Below are 14,521 nucleotides of genomic sequence, written 5' to 3' on the forward strand. Positions count from 1 at the left end.
TTTAATCTTTTTATAAATCCTTAATCTGTTTTGAGACTAGATTGAAAGCTGTGAAACTTCTCTGCAGAGAACTGCAGACGTACACAATATTTTGCACAGAGATTGGGTTAAAAATTCTCTGAGGTCAGACGGCAGCTGCACTTGTGCTGAGCATAATGCACAGAGAAGCTGAATCACTGTTTGGACCCTGAGGCCAACCGGGCACTGTGTGTCCACCACACTCAAATAAAAAAATGTTTTAAATTAAAGTAACATCTGATTTTGAGGGCAAAAAAAAAAAAAATTCTCAGGTTTATCCAGGTTAAGAACCCCTGCTTCAAGTGAATTTAAAGACCTTGAACTTACTCCTGTTAAAATAATTTTGCGAAAAATGGACACTGCTTCAATTTCTTAGATCCCTTTTTTAAAATTTTTTATTGTTATCTTAGATCCCTTATGATTCATTTTTTTATCTATAAACTAAAACTGTTTTCTTTTTGTTGGTTAAAAAAGAAAGGGTCAACTACAATAGAATGCCTATATAATTAATGTTTTCTTCCTTATCTCAGTTCCTTTTGGGTATGATGTGCTAGGAAGATCTACATATATCCAATGCAAATACAATCTACATGTATCTAAAACTTATAACCAAGAGTCAGTTATTTTGGGTTCGGGCACCAGAATTGAGTTTCATTTATAGATTACAATTTAAAAATTTACTGAAGGCTAGATAAGCTTCATATATATGAAAATAAAACTGTTCCTGGAGAAATTCTGTCAGGGCCTAGCATACTGCCTTATATGCAGTAAGTGCTTAGTAAGTAAAATGGACAACATACGTGGAATGGAGTCAGTGCGGTCACACATGAACTTCACCATTTAGCAATATAAGTCACATAGTGGAATCAACTGTAATTTTATAGTCATCACTTCCATACCAAAAACCTAAATTGTAATATTTAAGTTTTAAAACTTCAGTTTCAAATTATTCCAATGTTGTACTTTTATTTGTAAAACTATGATGGTTTATACATATGAAAACATGTACCTATTTACTCTCAATGAGTATGTAATTTGAGTAGTTTTCCTCTTGAATTGAGGGCTTTTGTGGCAATTGTGAACTTCTGGGGGACCAACTGCTCACTTTGTTGCTTGTTTTTTTAAATTAACATATAATGTATTAGTTGTTTCAGGGGTACAGGTCTGTGATTCATCAGTCTTACACAACACTCACTTTGTAACTGAGTTGCCAGGAGCTGAGCTCTTTGACCAGGAAACAGAGTAAAAGATAAATGGCTTATAAAGTGGTCAAATCTATCCAGGCTTCATCAGCATCGTGCTTTAATATAAAAACCTTTTAAAAAAGCACATCTAGGGGTGCCTGGGTGGCTCAGTCATTAAGCATTTGCCTTCGGCCCAGGTCACGATCCCAGGATCCTGGGATCGAGCCCCGCATCGGGCTCCCTGCTCAGCGGGGAGCCTGCTTCTTCCTCTCCCACTCCCCCTGCTTGTGTTCCCTCTCTCACTGTGTCTCTCTCTGTCAAATAAATAAATAAAATCTTTAAAAATAAATAAATAATTAATTAAAAAAGCAATCTACATTAAAAAGTCTCAAGAAGCTGGTACAGAATATTCAATAAATGTTTTTGCTGTTTCATGCAAATGATATATTAAAATGTTAAATATTAAAACATTAAAAATTTTAGGGGCGCCTGGGTGGCTCAGTTGGTTAAGCGACTGCCTTCGGCTCAGGTCATGATCCTGGAGTCCCGGGATCGAGTCCCACATCGGGCTTCCTGCTCAGCAGGGAGTCTGCTTCTCCCTCTGACCCTCTTCCCTCTCGTGCTTTCTATCTCTCGTTCTCTCTCTCTCTCAAATAAATCAATAAAATCTTTAAAAAAAAAAAAAAAAAAAAACATTAAAAATTTTAAAGTGTTAAGTTTTAGCTAAATTCTCAATTTAATCATTTAGAATATCTTATGTGACTTAATGATTTAAAAACAAATTCCATTTCTATTAATACAAATCTGCTTAGCCCAAATGAGTATATATTTATGCTTGATGTTTGCCTCTAATTACTTTTGCTCTGAGTGTCAGGCAATCAAGTAATCACAGTGCCTCCAGAATGCCATTTTTAGAGACTTTTATCACTCAGTGAAAATAACTACTTCAAATGATATTTTCATATTAAAAAGTCAGCATAAGAATGATTTTGAGCCAACTATTTTCACTATTGACTAAAACGTTAATATTAATACACTGTCCTGAGATAGTACTTTATGTTGGGTATGTGCTGGATTACTAACACAAAATTCTTACCTGTAATGTACATGTGTGACTGTTGGTTTCCTATACCCAAGGATCCAGGTTTGAATATCTATGGGTTCAGCTTTGGGATAAGCTATAGTTGTATCTATCATCCACTGGAGGCCTTTTGATTTGCTCTCTGAGGACAAAGCAAAAAACAACTTAAAATTGGATCAATTTTTATATTATATACAACAAATAATATAGTATAAGTAAAGCATATTGCTGTATCTTCCACTTTATGAAAACAGGATGAACTTTGGTGTCACTGTTTTATATGATATCAAGCATTTCCTAATATGAAATTGCTGAATCTCAAACAAATGAACAACTAACAGAGCACTATTATTTATTGGATGTGCACCATTCAAGCATTCAATACAACAGTGCACTGTCAAGGTCTAATTTATATTTTATCACTCAAAAGTCAGAAGCTAAAGTATCACATCACAAAAGTAAAAAAACAGACCTCAAAATAAAACAAATCCATTCACCAAATACAATACAATACAACGCAAACACCAAGATTTGTGATACTTGGAAGACATTAATAAATACTGGAATAAGGCCCCAAATTAAGCATTTTATTGACACAGGATTATCAGTTGCTGTTCTTATTTAACACAAAGAAAAAGCTCCTCCCATTTTAGCTCTATACAAATAAAACAGTAAAACTGTCCACTCTTTGGTAGGTACGACAGGTAATTACTATTATAAGAGGCTGTGGGAAAGCTCTGTTTACTTCGGTTGTTGGCACGCTGCTTTTATTCCCAGCATGGAGTACAAAGTTGAACAAGAATTGAGAGGGGAATCCACAGAGAGAATGCTGATAGCCAGTCTTGGGTGACAGTCTGCCCTTTGTTTGAAGTATTTAAGAGAGCTCTAAAAAAATAAAACTTATTCTCAAACATAAGTCTAAATGTGCACTAACAATCAATGATACTTTACTTTTGTACATCAAGTAACTAAAAAGTGACCTTAAGCTTTAAAAAATTTTAGAAATATTCTGAAGGGGAAAAATACTCATAGAAATAAGTAAAAAAAAATTTAAATAACTTATTGCTAAAGGAACAGAGTTTATGTAAAGAAACATTTTAACAAGCTATCAGTGATGTACATGCTGAAATGTTTAGGAGTAAAGTATACTGATGTCTGCAACTTACTTTGATTGCATTAAAAAAACAAACAAGATGGACTAATGGATTGATAGAAGGATGGAAAAAGATACAATAAAGCAAATACAGTAAAATGTTAATTATAGAATCTAGTTGGTCAGCTAATGGATATTAACTGTAAAATTCTTTCAACTTTTTATGTATGCTTGAAAATTTTTATAATAAAAATTATTGGGAAAAATCACCAGAGTTCAGTTTAATATCTATTAAATCACACAATAAACAAAAAATACTAACCCTTTTAAACCCTTTTAAAGTTAATCAGACACAATTTTGATATATATATGGATTATATATATATGTGTATATATATATATATTTTTAAGTAGGTTCCACACTCAGCGTGGAGCCCAATGTGGGGCCCAAACTCACGACCCTGAGATCAAGACCTGAGCCAAGATCAAGTCAGATGCTCAACCAACTGAGCCACCTGGGTGCCCCAGTATATGGATCATATATTAAAACAGAGATGAAGGCATATTTGTATGGAACAGAACACTAAATAGTAAATATGAACGCTAGAGAAAATAAAATACAAAATACCAAAACAGAGAAGAAAATGGTAAAATACAAGTGAAACTAGTTTTGGGGTATGTAACTTTCTAGAATTTCTTATAACTATTCCTAAGCCCCTAGAATAAAAACTCTTAACCAAGGTAAGATAAATAATAAGTTACTTTGCTTTTATTATAAAAAGAAATTGTTTTTCTCTGAGAGAAAAAACATTTTCTTCATGATTGTGTGATCAATATCACAACAGCCCCTACCCTTGCAATCTAGAACACCACAGGGTATTATTGACTGGGCAAAACTGTTTAAAAAAACAGCAGTCTTTATTAGTGCAACTAATCCTATTTGGAAGATCTTTGCCTTCAAGCTTTGGCTTGGCTGACATTGCCACGGTGTCTGTCTGAAGCTATTCTGAATTTTCCTTTTCTATTAAAAGACTCTTTCAATTTGTCTTTTTAATAGATGATGAAAGATTAAGAGAGCTGACTGCCAAGTGGCTGCTTAAAAAAAAAAAAAGAAAGAAAGGAAAACTCAGTGCAGTCCTACAGGCATTATCTCTATGTCTGGTCCTAACCATCATTAAAAACACATATTTCTGAGGGCCAATCATTTCCATTTTTATTTTATCTAAAGAATATATTTTTTTAAATAGCAAAATACTACTAAGGAAACAGGCCTAGTGAGTTTCTTTCAGTCTTTTAATTTATCATTTATCACCCAATTTCACAGTGTCTCAGATAAACTTCAAAAGAGTCTTCATGCTATTGGCACAATTCTGCAAACCTTCACAGTTCACCAGGCTATCTCCAAAACAGTTGCATCTTTGAGTATGGTTTGCTTTTTCCTGGCTGTAAAAGTAATACATACTCATTATTTAAAAAAAAAAAAATCAGAAGTATTCAGAAATGGGGGGAGATCATCCATAATGTTACCACTCAGAGAGGCAATCACTGCTGACATTTGGGATCTTTCCTTTCACTCATTTTCCACTGCTTATTGTTGACATATTTGAGCTCACAATGGTTTCACAAGAGTTGTATGTTCTCCCCCTCCATGAAAATGATAGAGCATAAGCACTTTCCAGGCCATAAAAACTCTCTATGAACATCATTTGTAATGGCTGTGTTGTACTGTGTTGGATGGATATTTGATAATTACTTGTCTGTTCTCCCTTCTGGCTATTTCCAATTTTTTGCTATTAAAAATAATTGTGAAAATAATGATGAATAAATAAATAGATAAATAAATAAAAATAATGCTGTGATAAACCTCTTTACCATGTATGTCTTATTATTTCCTTTTGGTAAGTATTATTTGTAGTGGAATAATGGAGTCATTTATCAACACCTGAAGGCTCTTAATAAACACTGTCAAACTGCATTAAGTTCATACTCTGTATTAAAAGCAAACCAAAAATCTTTCTAAATTTGATAAATGAAAAAAATATACATTATTACAATTTGCATTTGCATACCTATGATTAGTTTTTCAAATTAGCGATTTCTATTCCTGTACCTCTAAGCTAGCAATTCCACTGCTAGGAATCTATACTACAGACTATACTATTGTTAAGCATGAACTAACTTCTGTAAAATAGAAACATTAAAAATTAAATTTGCATCTTCTCCCTATTATTTCTGTTTGACAAAAATTATAAATATAAAAAAGAACAATGATGTTATCTTTTGGAACTCCAGATAATCCGGAGTTCCGACAAAAGAAAAAGTGCTAAAAGCCGTCATACTTAATTCTTTAGCATCTCCTCCTGCGGGACTTCCATTTTCCTGTCGTGCGACAAGTGCGCTCAAGATAATGTTTGTTGCTCCAATCCTTGGCAGAGTGACATGTGTAAGAAATGGCAAGTTATTTTTTTTGGCAAATGCTTGACTTGTTTCTCGCCTCTTCCTGAGGAAGCCCCCTTCTGGAAACAAAACAATCCATTTTCGATCTCTGTTCCTATAATTCTCTTCTAGGTGCTTTTTGAGAAGAAGAAGCTGCTGGTCACGATGAGATTTTCCCTGAGAAGGCAGACACACATATAATAAGAATAGGCATATTTTAAATTAAAATGCCATAAAATTAAATAGAAGTAACAGCTTCTAAAGTAAATCCCACTCATAGACTAGAAGAGCAATTTCCCCCCATGTACTTCCCCCTTTGACCACAGTGGTGAAAAGAAGTGATTAGCATTTACATGACATTAGCACTCCAGAAGCAAAAAAAAAAAAAAAAAATTGCTCTAATTGCCCCTGAGAGTTTACTCATTCATCAGTTCAGTGACTATTGAAGCCTTGCACTGGAACCTCAGAAGAAAGTTGAGTACTGAGTGCATACTACTTGGCAGGCACTGTCCTACACGCTGGAGATAGAAAAGTAGGTAAGAGATCCTCATGGAGCTTACCTGAGTGGAAAAGATAGAAAACTAAGAAGTGTAAATTCAGAGAGTGATGTGTTAGGAAGAAAAAGAGTAGGAGGATAGAGGAGGTCAACGAGGTCAGGGAGAACAGCCCCAGTGAGCTGGTAATGGGAGGGAACCAGTCAAGTGGAAAGGAGAGGCAGAGCTCTCCAGGTGACAAGAACAGAAAGGACAAAGGCCCTGAGATGGATGTTCCAAGAGCAGTACCAAGGCCAGTGTGGCTGATGTGTAAGGAGTGAGGAAGACAGTGGTAGGAGAGGAAATTGCAGAGAGAGGTGGGGGACAGAGAGGAAAGGCCTTGAACTTGGTAAGTAGTTTGGGATGAGAAGTCAATGGGTGGTTCTGAACAAGGGACGGTCATGCTCTTATTTACATTAAAAAAAAAAAAAATCTGCTGGCTCCAGTGACAGATTCCAGCAGGTAAGTCAGGAGACTATTTTAATTCCAGGCAAGGGGATGTGATGAGATCTGACTATGGTGTACTGATGAGAAGTGGATACGTTCAGGAGAGTCTGAAAGGAGAGCAAACAGGCCATTCTAATGGACTGGACCTTAGTGTGAGGGAAAGAGAAGAAAGGGGATGACTTGGAGACTGAAAGAGGAATCCAGAAAAATTTGTAGGAAAGCCCAAAACCCACAAATATTACAAAGGTTCTTCCTTTCAGTATAGTCGATTCACTAATAATTTTCCAGCCAACACAATTATAGAAGGCCCCAAAATAATTTGTATGCATTCAGTCTTTAAATTATTCCAATGCAAAACAAGTAAGACATTTTCTTATTTTACTGAATTGAATTGATCATGATTAAGCTTTATTTATTAAGTTCCCAAGACTGCATGTAAAATATTTTTATATTCTTGGAAATATCTAGTAGTGAAATCCAAGAGACTTTCTTTAAAAATAATACTTTTTCAGGCGCCTGGGTGGCTCAGTTGGTTAAGCGACTGCCTTCAGCTCAGGTCATGATCCTGGAGTCCTGGGATCGAGTCCCACATCGGGATCCCTGCTCAGCAGGGAGTCTGCTTCTCCCTCTGACCCTCCCCCCATCATGTGCTCTCTCTCTCTCTCTCTCAAATAAATAAATAAAATCTTAAAAAAAATAAAAATAATACTTTTTCCCTCATACTTTCTCCCCTCCCCCCATGTTACAGACTTTTATTACTATCTATCAGGGGGAAAAGAGGTTGCTCTTTAGAAATAAACTTGCAATATTTCTGATAATTTTGAAATACAATCTTTAAGTATGTAAAACTTTACATTGCAATAAAAAGGAAAATGTTTCGGATTGTATTATTTTCTACACTTATCTCCTCAAAGTACACTGATCATTTAGTATAATTTAGTGATGCCTGAGGATCATCAACAGGGTCAATTGTTATAACTGTGATAATTTCCTCAGACTCTCATGTTGGAGAGGGCTCTGCATTCCCCTAGACTGCTAAGGTGCAATGGTTGCTTCTGCTTCTTCCCCTCCAGTGGTACTCAAAGTATTATGCTAATTTCCTTGTTAAGTTATTCTGACCACTGTTTATTTTGTCTCAAGCTTGTGGCCAATCCCCATTGCCACTTTCTCCTGAGGTTCCAGTGCAATGCTTTCATTCATCTTTCTGCTCAGAAGAACTAAGAGTGTTTCCAGAAGAAACTAGATCATTGCACAGCATGTGAAAAACAATGTTCTGTACATAAAAGTGTCTGGAGTAAAGTATATGTGTTTTGTGACACCTACAGACACCTTAGAGGTTTCTCTATACACCCAGCTTATTTCTGAATTTGTGGTTCTCAGATGAGGACTAATCAGATTCATCAGTTATTCATTAAGTACTTGTATGTGCAAGGCTGAAGCTGCTAAATATATAAATATCAGATAAGTGTGGCATTACCATATGTAAAAACTCTTGTGTATCATATTTCAGTTTTTGAGAAAATCAAGCATGTGATACTAGTAGCATACCAGGGAAATACCATAATGTAGTGCTGACTTGATAAGAGGGTATGATTCTTCCTCCTACACTAACTAAACTTATCCCTAATGCTTGGGAACCATTCTCAATCTACTTTTCTCTTATCAAACTCATACTTATTCTTCTCTAAAGTTTTTCTGAGTTCATAAAAATCTGATGGAGTCACTTTTCCTACTATGAATTCCCAAAATACATTCTTCTGCCTTCCTTCCTTCCTTTTTTCTTTTTCTTTCCTTCCTTCCTTCCTCTTTCTTTCTTCCGTTCCTTTTCTATCTACCTACCTACCTACCCACCTACTGGCAATTTAGATACCTTCTCTATCATGTAACAGTGACTTGTCAATAAAAATAATAGTGAAAATACAGATGATGATGATAGTGGTAATCATGATAAAAATGATGACGAAGGAAGCAGGCACTGTTCTGAGTGTATTATTTCATTTAACTCCTACCCTATGAGGGCAGTACCTCTTATTCTCATCTGAAAAATCAGAAAACTTGGAAAGCTTAAATAACTTGCCTGATTCACATAGCTAAGAAGCAGAAGAGCTGAGAATGTGGCAGGTGCTTGATAAACCTTTACTAAACATTGTACTGTTTAGATGGGATGAGGAGGGTCGAGATTAGAATATATGCAATGTCACCATTTTACTGCTTGAGCATATAAATGTTGAAATTCAGATTGAAATAAATGTTTCAGAGAACAAAGATTCAGAGGAAGAGCTCCCTGAGATACTAGAGCTCTATTATATAATATATATATATATGATATATATATATATATAAACATAGGCATACCAATATGCCTATGTTTATAATAAAGGATCACAGGGCGCCTGGGTGGCTCAGTTGGTTAAGCGACTGCCTTCGGCTCAGGTCATGATCCTGGAGTCCCGGGATCGAGTCCCGCATCGGGCTCCCTGCTCAGCGGGGAGTCTGCTTCTCCCTCTGACCCTCTTCGCTCTTGTGCTCTCTGGCTCTCATTCTCTCTCTCTCAAATAAATAAATAAAATCTTTAAAAAAATATATATATATAATAAAGGATCACTTTGATCAGGCTTTCACTGTGAAAAAGGAATGCTCATTACTCACCTGTCTTATAAAGAAGTCTCCGTGAATTAGAGAAACAATTCCAAAGTTTGTGTACTTAAAAATATGATCCATCAACCACATCATTTGAGCAACAACCTAAAATATTTAAAAGCAAGAAATAATTACACGTTAAGTAGAAGAAACCTGCTATAGTCTAGCCAGGGCTCTAAGTTTTAAATATAACCATCTAAGCATCCTCTTAATTAACCTAAATATTTTAAATCTGGTGTTTATTTCTACAATTAAAGCACAAAGTCTCCATGAAAAATTACTGGTCTGGATTCCAAGTCTTGAAATCCCAGGTCTGAGGGATATATATTGCTGTGTAAAAAATAAAACTGAATTAACTTCTTAAATTTGGACTTAAGGATTCCAAGTTCTACCCTAAACAAAGTCTCTGGTAATTCTTATATAACTTGTAAAATTATTTTGAAACAATAAAATGAAGTCATCAAATGAGGGCTATAAGTTTAATTAATAAGCACTAAAGCTTTATAAAATGTGACTTTACTTTAAGGGCTAAAATATTAAAAATTATAAATTATAAATGTATAAATATAAAACTATAAAATTTTATAAAAGTACAAAAATGTCCAAAATAAAAGAACATTCAAAATTCATTTCATAGAATGATTTATGCATTAGATTATGTTAAGAATATTTGTTAGTTTATGCAAGGCCATACTCTTTGCCAGCATAAAAATATTTATAGCACCTCAGTTCTTAAACACAGAAATAGTATCCCTTGCTGATAAAAAAAAAAGTAATACTCATTTCACAGCAAAAGACTTTATTTCAAATTTCAAAATTAAAAGTAAGTGTAAATAAGGGTCTAATTAATAAACTAGTTAATTGTTCCTCCCTGCTGAGGAAATGGCATTCCTCATTATAATCCTTAAATAAATTCATTAAAAGCTACAGCCTCAATTAAGAATGCAATAGAGCTCTACTTTGGTTTCTATGGGAATAACACATGTAAACTTCATCTCGAAGCACCAAATTATATGAACTTACATATTAGGAAAAAAATAAGCACTGACATCGCTGGTGCTTTTACAAAAACATTATAAAAGCTGACAAATAATATAACATTAAAGCTTCTGCCTTAATTTTTCAGCATCACTATATAAGTCAACTACACAACTCCTACCCCATCAGCCTTACTATGTTAAATCCCTTTAAAAAATAAAAATACATGCCCAGTGAAGAAGTGATTTCCTAAGGCAATTAATACAGAATAAAATGATTGCCAACATCTCATTTTTCAGTCTTGTTTTGCTTTGTAATGATGACTACTTTGTTTAAATAAATTGAGATTTGAACTAAATGGAATTTGCTGCAAAGTGTCCCAAGGAACAAAACAAAAAGCAAGTTGCTTCAACCTATAAAATACTTGAGCTTTATACACAGTATGAAGTTTAGTGGCAATTTATTGGTTTCTGGGTTTAAAATACCAACACTAAAGCCACTAGTTTTTATGTTTAACCTTACATTTACAGTGGATTTATCTCTTCAGTTAGAAGGGTCACCTAAAACAAATCCATTCGTAAGATAGCCAAGCTATCTTCTGAGATTTGTATGCATAATTCTGTCCCAACTTATTTTAGGGGAAATGTTACAAGTCAATAAATGTTTATTATATGTCTAATACAGTTATTTTGACAGAAATAAAAATTCTTAGTTTTATCATTTGTCATAAAAGGGCATGACTCAATTCACAGATACTTATTTAAAAGGTACCCGCACATTTGGAAAATACAATGAATCCTTTGTTTCATATTCCTCAAAAGAGGGCCAGTAAACACCAGCTGCCTGAAGCAACTCTCAGTGTTTCATAGGTCTGTCACTCAGAGCTCTGTTAGGTAATTCCAAGAAACAGAATTGGCCCACATCAATTAGTCTTTATCTGGAAGCATGGGTTTTCTACGTATCAAAAAATCTAGAGAGGCTTACATGAAGGACTACGTTCTTTATATCCTTCTGAAAGTATAGTTAAGTCAATGGTTCTCCTGTTTAGAAATCTGTAAGGACAATCTGGGTTGTCACGAAGGGTAGGTAGGGCGTGCTACCAGCATTTAGTGGGTAGCAGTCAGGTATGGAAAACAGCCAGCAACGCCCAGGACAGTTCAGGAAAACAGTGTTGTCCTACCAATGGGCCAATGGGACCCCCGCTAACACTGAAGGGTGCTACAAGAAGTCCCCTGAATTCCAAAAGCTATGTTACACTCACATATCGCCATTAAACTAATATTTTTTAATTGGCCCACAATTTAGCATTAGCCTTCTTTCTTCGAATGTACCCACGGAGTATGCAATAAGTCAAGTAAACATTCTTACTGGTAAATATAAATTAATATTGCCCTGTACATATTAGGCAGGAGGGAGAGATTACGATGCTTCCAGCTTTATATTTCTAAATTACTCCTTTATGAAAAAAGATAAAAAAAATTCAAGATTTCAAATTATTCATTAATATCAGATCATAATAAAAATGTTTCATATAACTCATCTGAAAATAAAAACAAAATTACTCTGGACAGAAAAATGAACCTAAGTCAAACTAACAGAAATCTTTTTACAAAAGGAAACAAACAAGGCAGATTTTCTTTTGTCCACACAATTGGTGAATTTCAGATTACCTAATATTCTAGTTAATAGAGTTATCATCCATGCCAAACTCGGGTGAGAGTGATTAAGTTAGGCGTATTTATACTGACCACTGTAATCATTCTTTGAAATTCAAAAACCAATTAAGGACACTGTAAACCCTCAGAAAAATCACTATGAATGTAATGACCATATCAGTAAGAATAAAAAATGTTAATTGGGGATTCTCTTTGATGAAAACCAAATAAACTAGGCTTTACAAAATTTTAACATCATCACAAGTAATAAATATTATTATAAGCGCAAATACATTTATACAGTGATATTCTTTTAACAGTTCAAGATTCTGAATATAAGAAAGGATTGAATTTATTCCACATTCCAGCAAGATTATGCCTCTGCTTTTCAGATAAACATGAAAAACAGATTCTACAATAGTTAAGCATATTTTACTTTACTCTCACCTCCTTTTCTGACCCCTAACCCTGACCTACTGAATCAAAATCTCTAGGAACTAAACATACCAGGCTTAGTTTGCTCTGGTGTTCTGGCCAAGACTGTTTCACTAAGGAAGAAGGCCCTTGCTTCACCACTCTAACTAGGCCAAGTTTATGTCCTTTCCCCTCTACAAAGTTTTCTATACCTATCATACATGGGGAGCTCACCCTCCACTAAATACCTTTCATTTTGCAGTTAAGTACTGTTCACTATACTTTCCTTCCACCAATGCTGGACTGTTAGCTCCTTTGAGAGGACACTGTCTTACAGGATGGTGTTCAATCCTTACAGTCACTGACCATGAATATGAAGCACTTAATAAACATCTATGGGTTTGTTTTTTACTATTAGGATAAATACTAATTCCATTAATTTATACACTTTCTATTTAGTTTTCTATGAACACAACCTCTTTAACTTCTAAGGTGATAATTCTCTTAATGCTAATTTATTACTTATTACTTTAATGTTAATTTATAAATTTATTATATATAGCCTAGTAACACTTAATAAAATGGGCCTAATATCTTTCCTTTCAATTTGCTTTATAAAGGAAATCCAAAATATTTATGTTTTTTTTCTTCTAAAGATCCCCAAGATTATCTAGTTCATTGACCAACTAGACTCTTCTATCTTAAACAATACTGTTTTTTGTGTCTGTTTTTCAAACCAGTGACCCACCACTTCACCTCAAGACAGCCCCCAATCTGAACATCTTAACTCTGATTTTGCCTCAATTACTTTTTTAAAAATAGCTCTAGGAGATATCATCCACATTATTTTCCAGTTACTTGTTTGAAAGTCTCCACATTCCTGTCCTGGAGTTGGAATTATGCTTAGAATTATATATATATATTTTTTAAGTTTTCTCAATTTCCAGGAAAAGTAGAGATATTACAGTTTACATTCCAAACCGCAGTAAGATACTTGAATAGATTCTTCATTAACCTCCCCCTCCTGCTGTCTACGTCTGCCTTCAGGATGCTTACCAGTCCTTTGTCCTGGAGGCACATCATCAGAGTGCATACATCTCCTGTTGCCTGATGATTGACCAACATTACTGCTTCATCTTGTGAAACTGCTTTAATATCGTCCCCCCATTCCATCACTGGAAGAACAAAAAAACTGTCACTTTAGAGATTCTACATTACTAGAAACCTTATATTAGACAAACTGGTGTACATCCATGATGATAGATCACTTAGCTAAAACTCTGAAAGTCCGAACTAAGTTTACTTCCAATAAGTATCAGGCTGTCAATCTAACATCGTATAAAGCCCCCAAATATCCATTAAAATGTAAAAATGGTCATCCTTTGATCTAGAAGTTCTACTTCTTAGAATTTATCCTGCAGAAACATTTGTCCAAATAGGCAAAGATAGATGCATAAAGGATGTTTACTGGAACTTAAATATTCACCAATAGGGGAGTAGATAAGAAAGTTATGATATAATGGAAGAGTACAAATCCACTGAAAGAATAGAGAGTATCTCTATACACTAACGCAAAAAGGACTTCTTATCAAGGAAATAAAGCAAATCACAAAACAATATATATAGCATGATTCCACCTTTTAAAAGAAGGAATAAAATTTGTCATGTAATACAATAAAAAAAGTCTAGGGGAATGAATTCTGAACTATTGATATTGATCATGATTAGGACAAGGTTTCCAGAGCGCCTCAAATTCTACCTTATAATAAAATGTGAAAATATTACAAATATATGCAAGTATTTTCACTTTTAAATAAGAAAACTAATAAAGATGTTACACTTATTAAGAACCTCCAGACGAAAAGTCATTGTACCAGAACCTATATGTACACTCGAAGGAAAACACTGGTTATCTCTATGTAGTTATGCCTCATTTTACAGTAAATCTACTTCACAGAAAAAAGATAATTGAGCATCAGTTTTGAACATCAGGATTCTACAAGACAAAGCTTCCAGGGTTCCTCAAATCTCTGATATGAATT

General features: G+C 34.4%; 1 protein-coding gene across 3 annotated transcripts in view; it reads right to left on the reverse strand.

Annotated features, from left to right (window-relative positions):
* The window catches only part of LPGAT1 (lysophosphatidylglycerol acyltransferase 1), a 119,949-nt gene that overhangs the window by 31,630 nt on the left and 73,798 nt on the right, over positions 1-14,521 (reverse strand). For all 3 annotated transcript variants that reach the window (XM_027609830.2, XM_027609831.2, XM_027609832.2), the window contains exons 3-6: positions 13,536-13,654; positions 9,442-9,537; positions 5,716-5,989; positions 2,299-2,425 (exon numbers count right to left, since the gene is read on the reverse strand). In XM_027609830.2, the coding sequence (XP_027465631.2) occupies positions 2,299-2,425; positions 5,716-5,989; positions 9,442-9,537; positions 13,536-13,654 (616 nt within the window). The remainder of the gene's footprint in view (positions 1-2,298; positions 2,426-5,715; positions 5,990-9,441; positions 9,538-13,535; positions 13,655-14,521) is intronic.

The sequence above is a fragment of the Zalophus californianus genome, chromosome 10 (genome assembly GCF_009762305.2).
Source record: "Zalophus californianus isolate mZalCal1 chromosome 10, mZalCal1.pri.v2, whole genome shotgun sequence".
In the NCBI taxonomy this organism is placed as follows: domain Eukaryota; kingdom Metazoa; phylum Chordata; class Mammalia; order Carnivora; family Otariidae; genus Zalophus; species Zalophus californianus.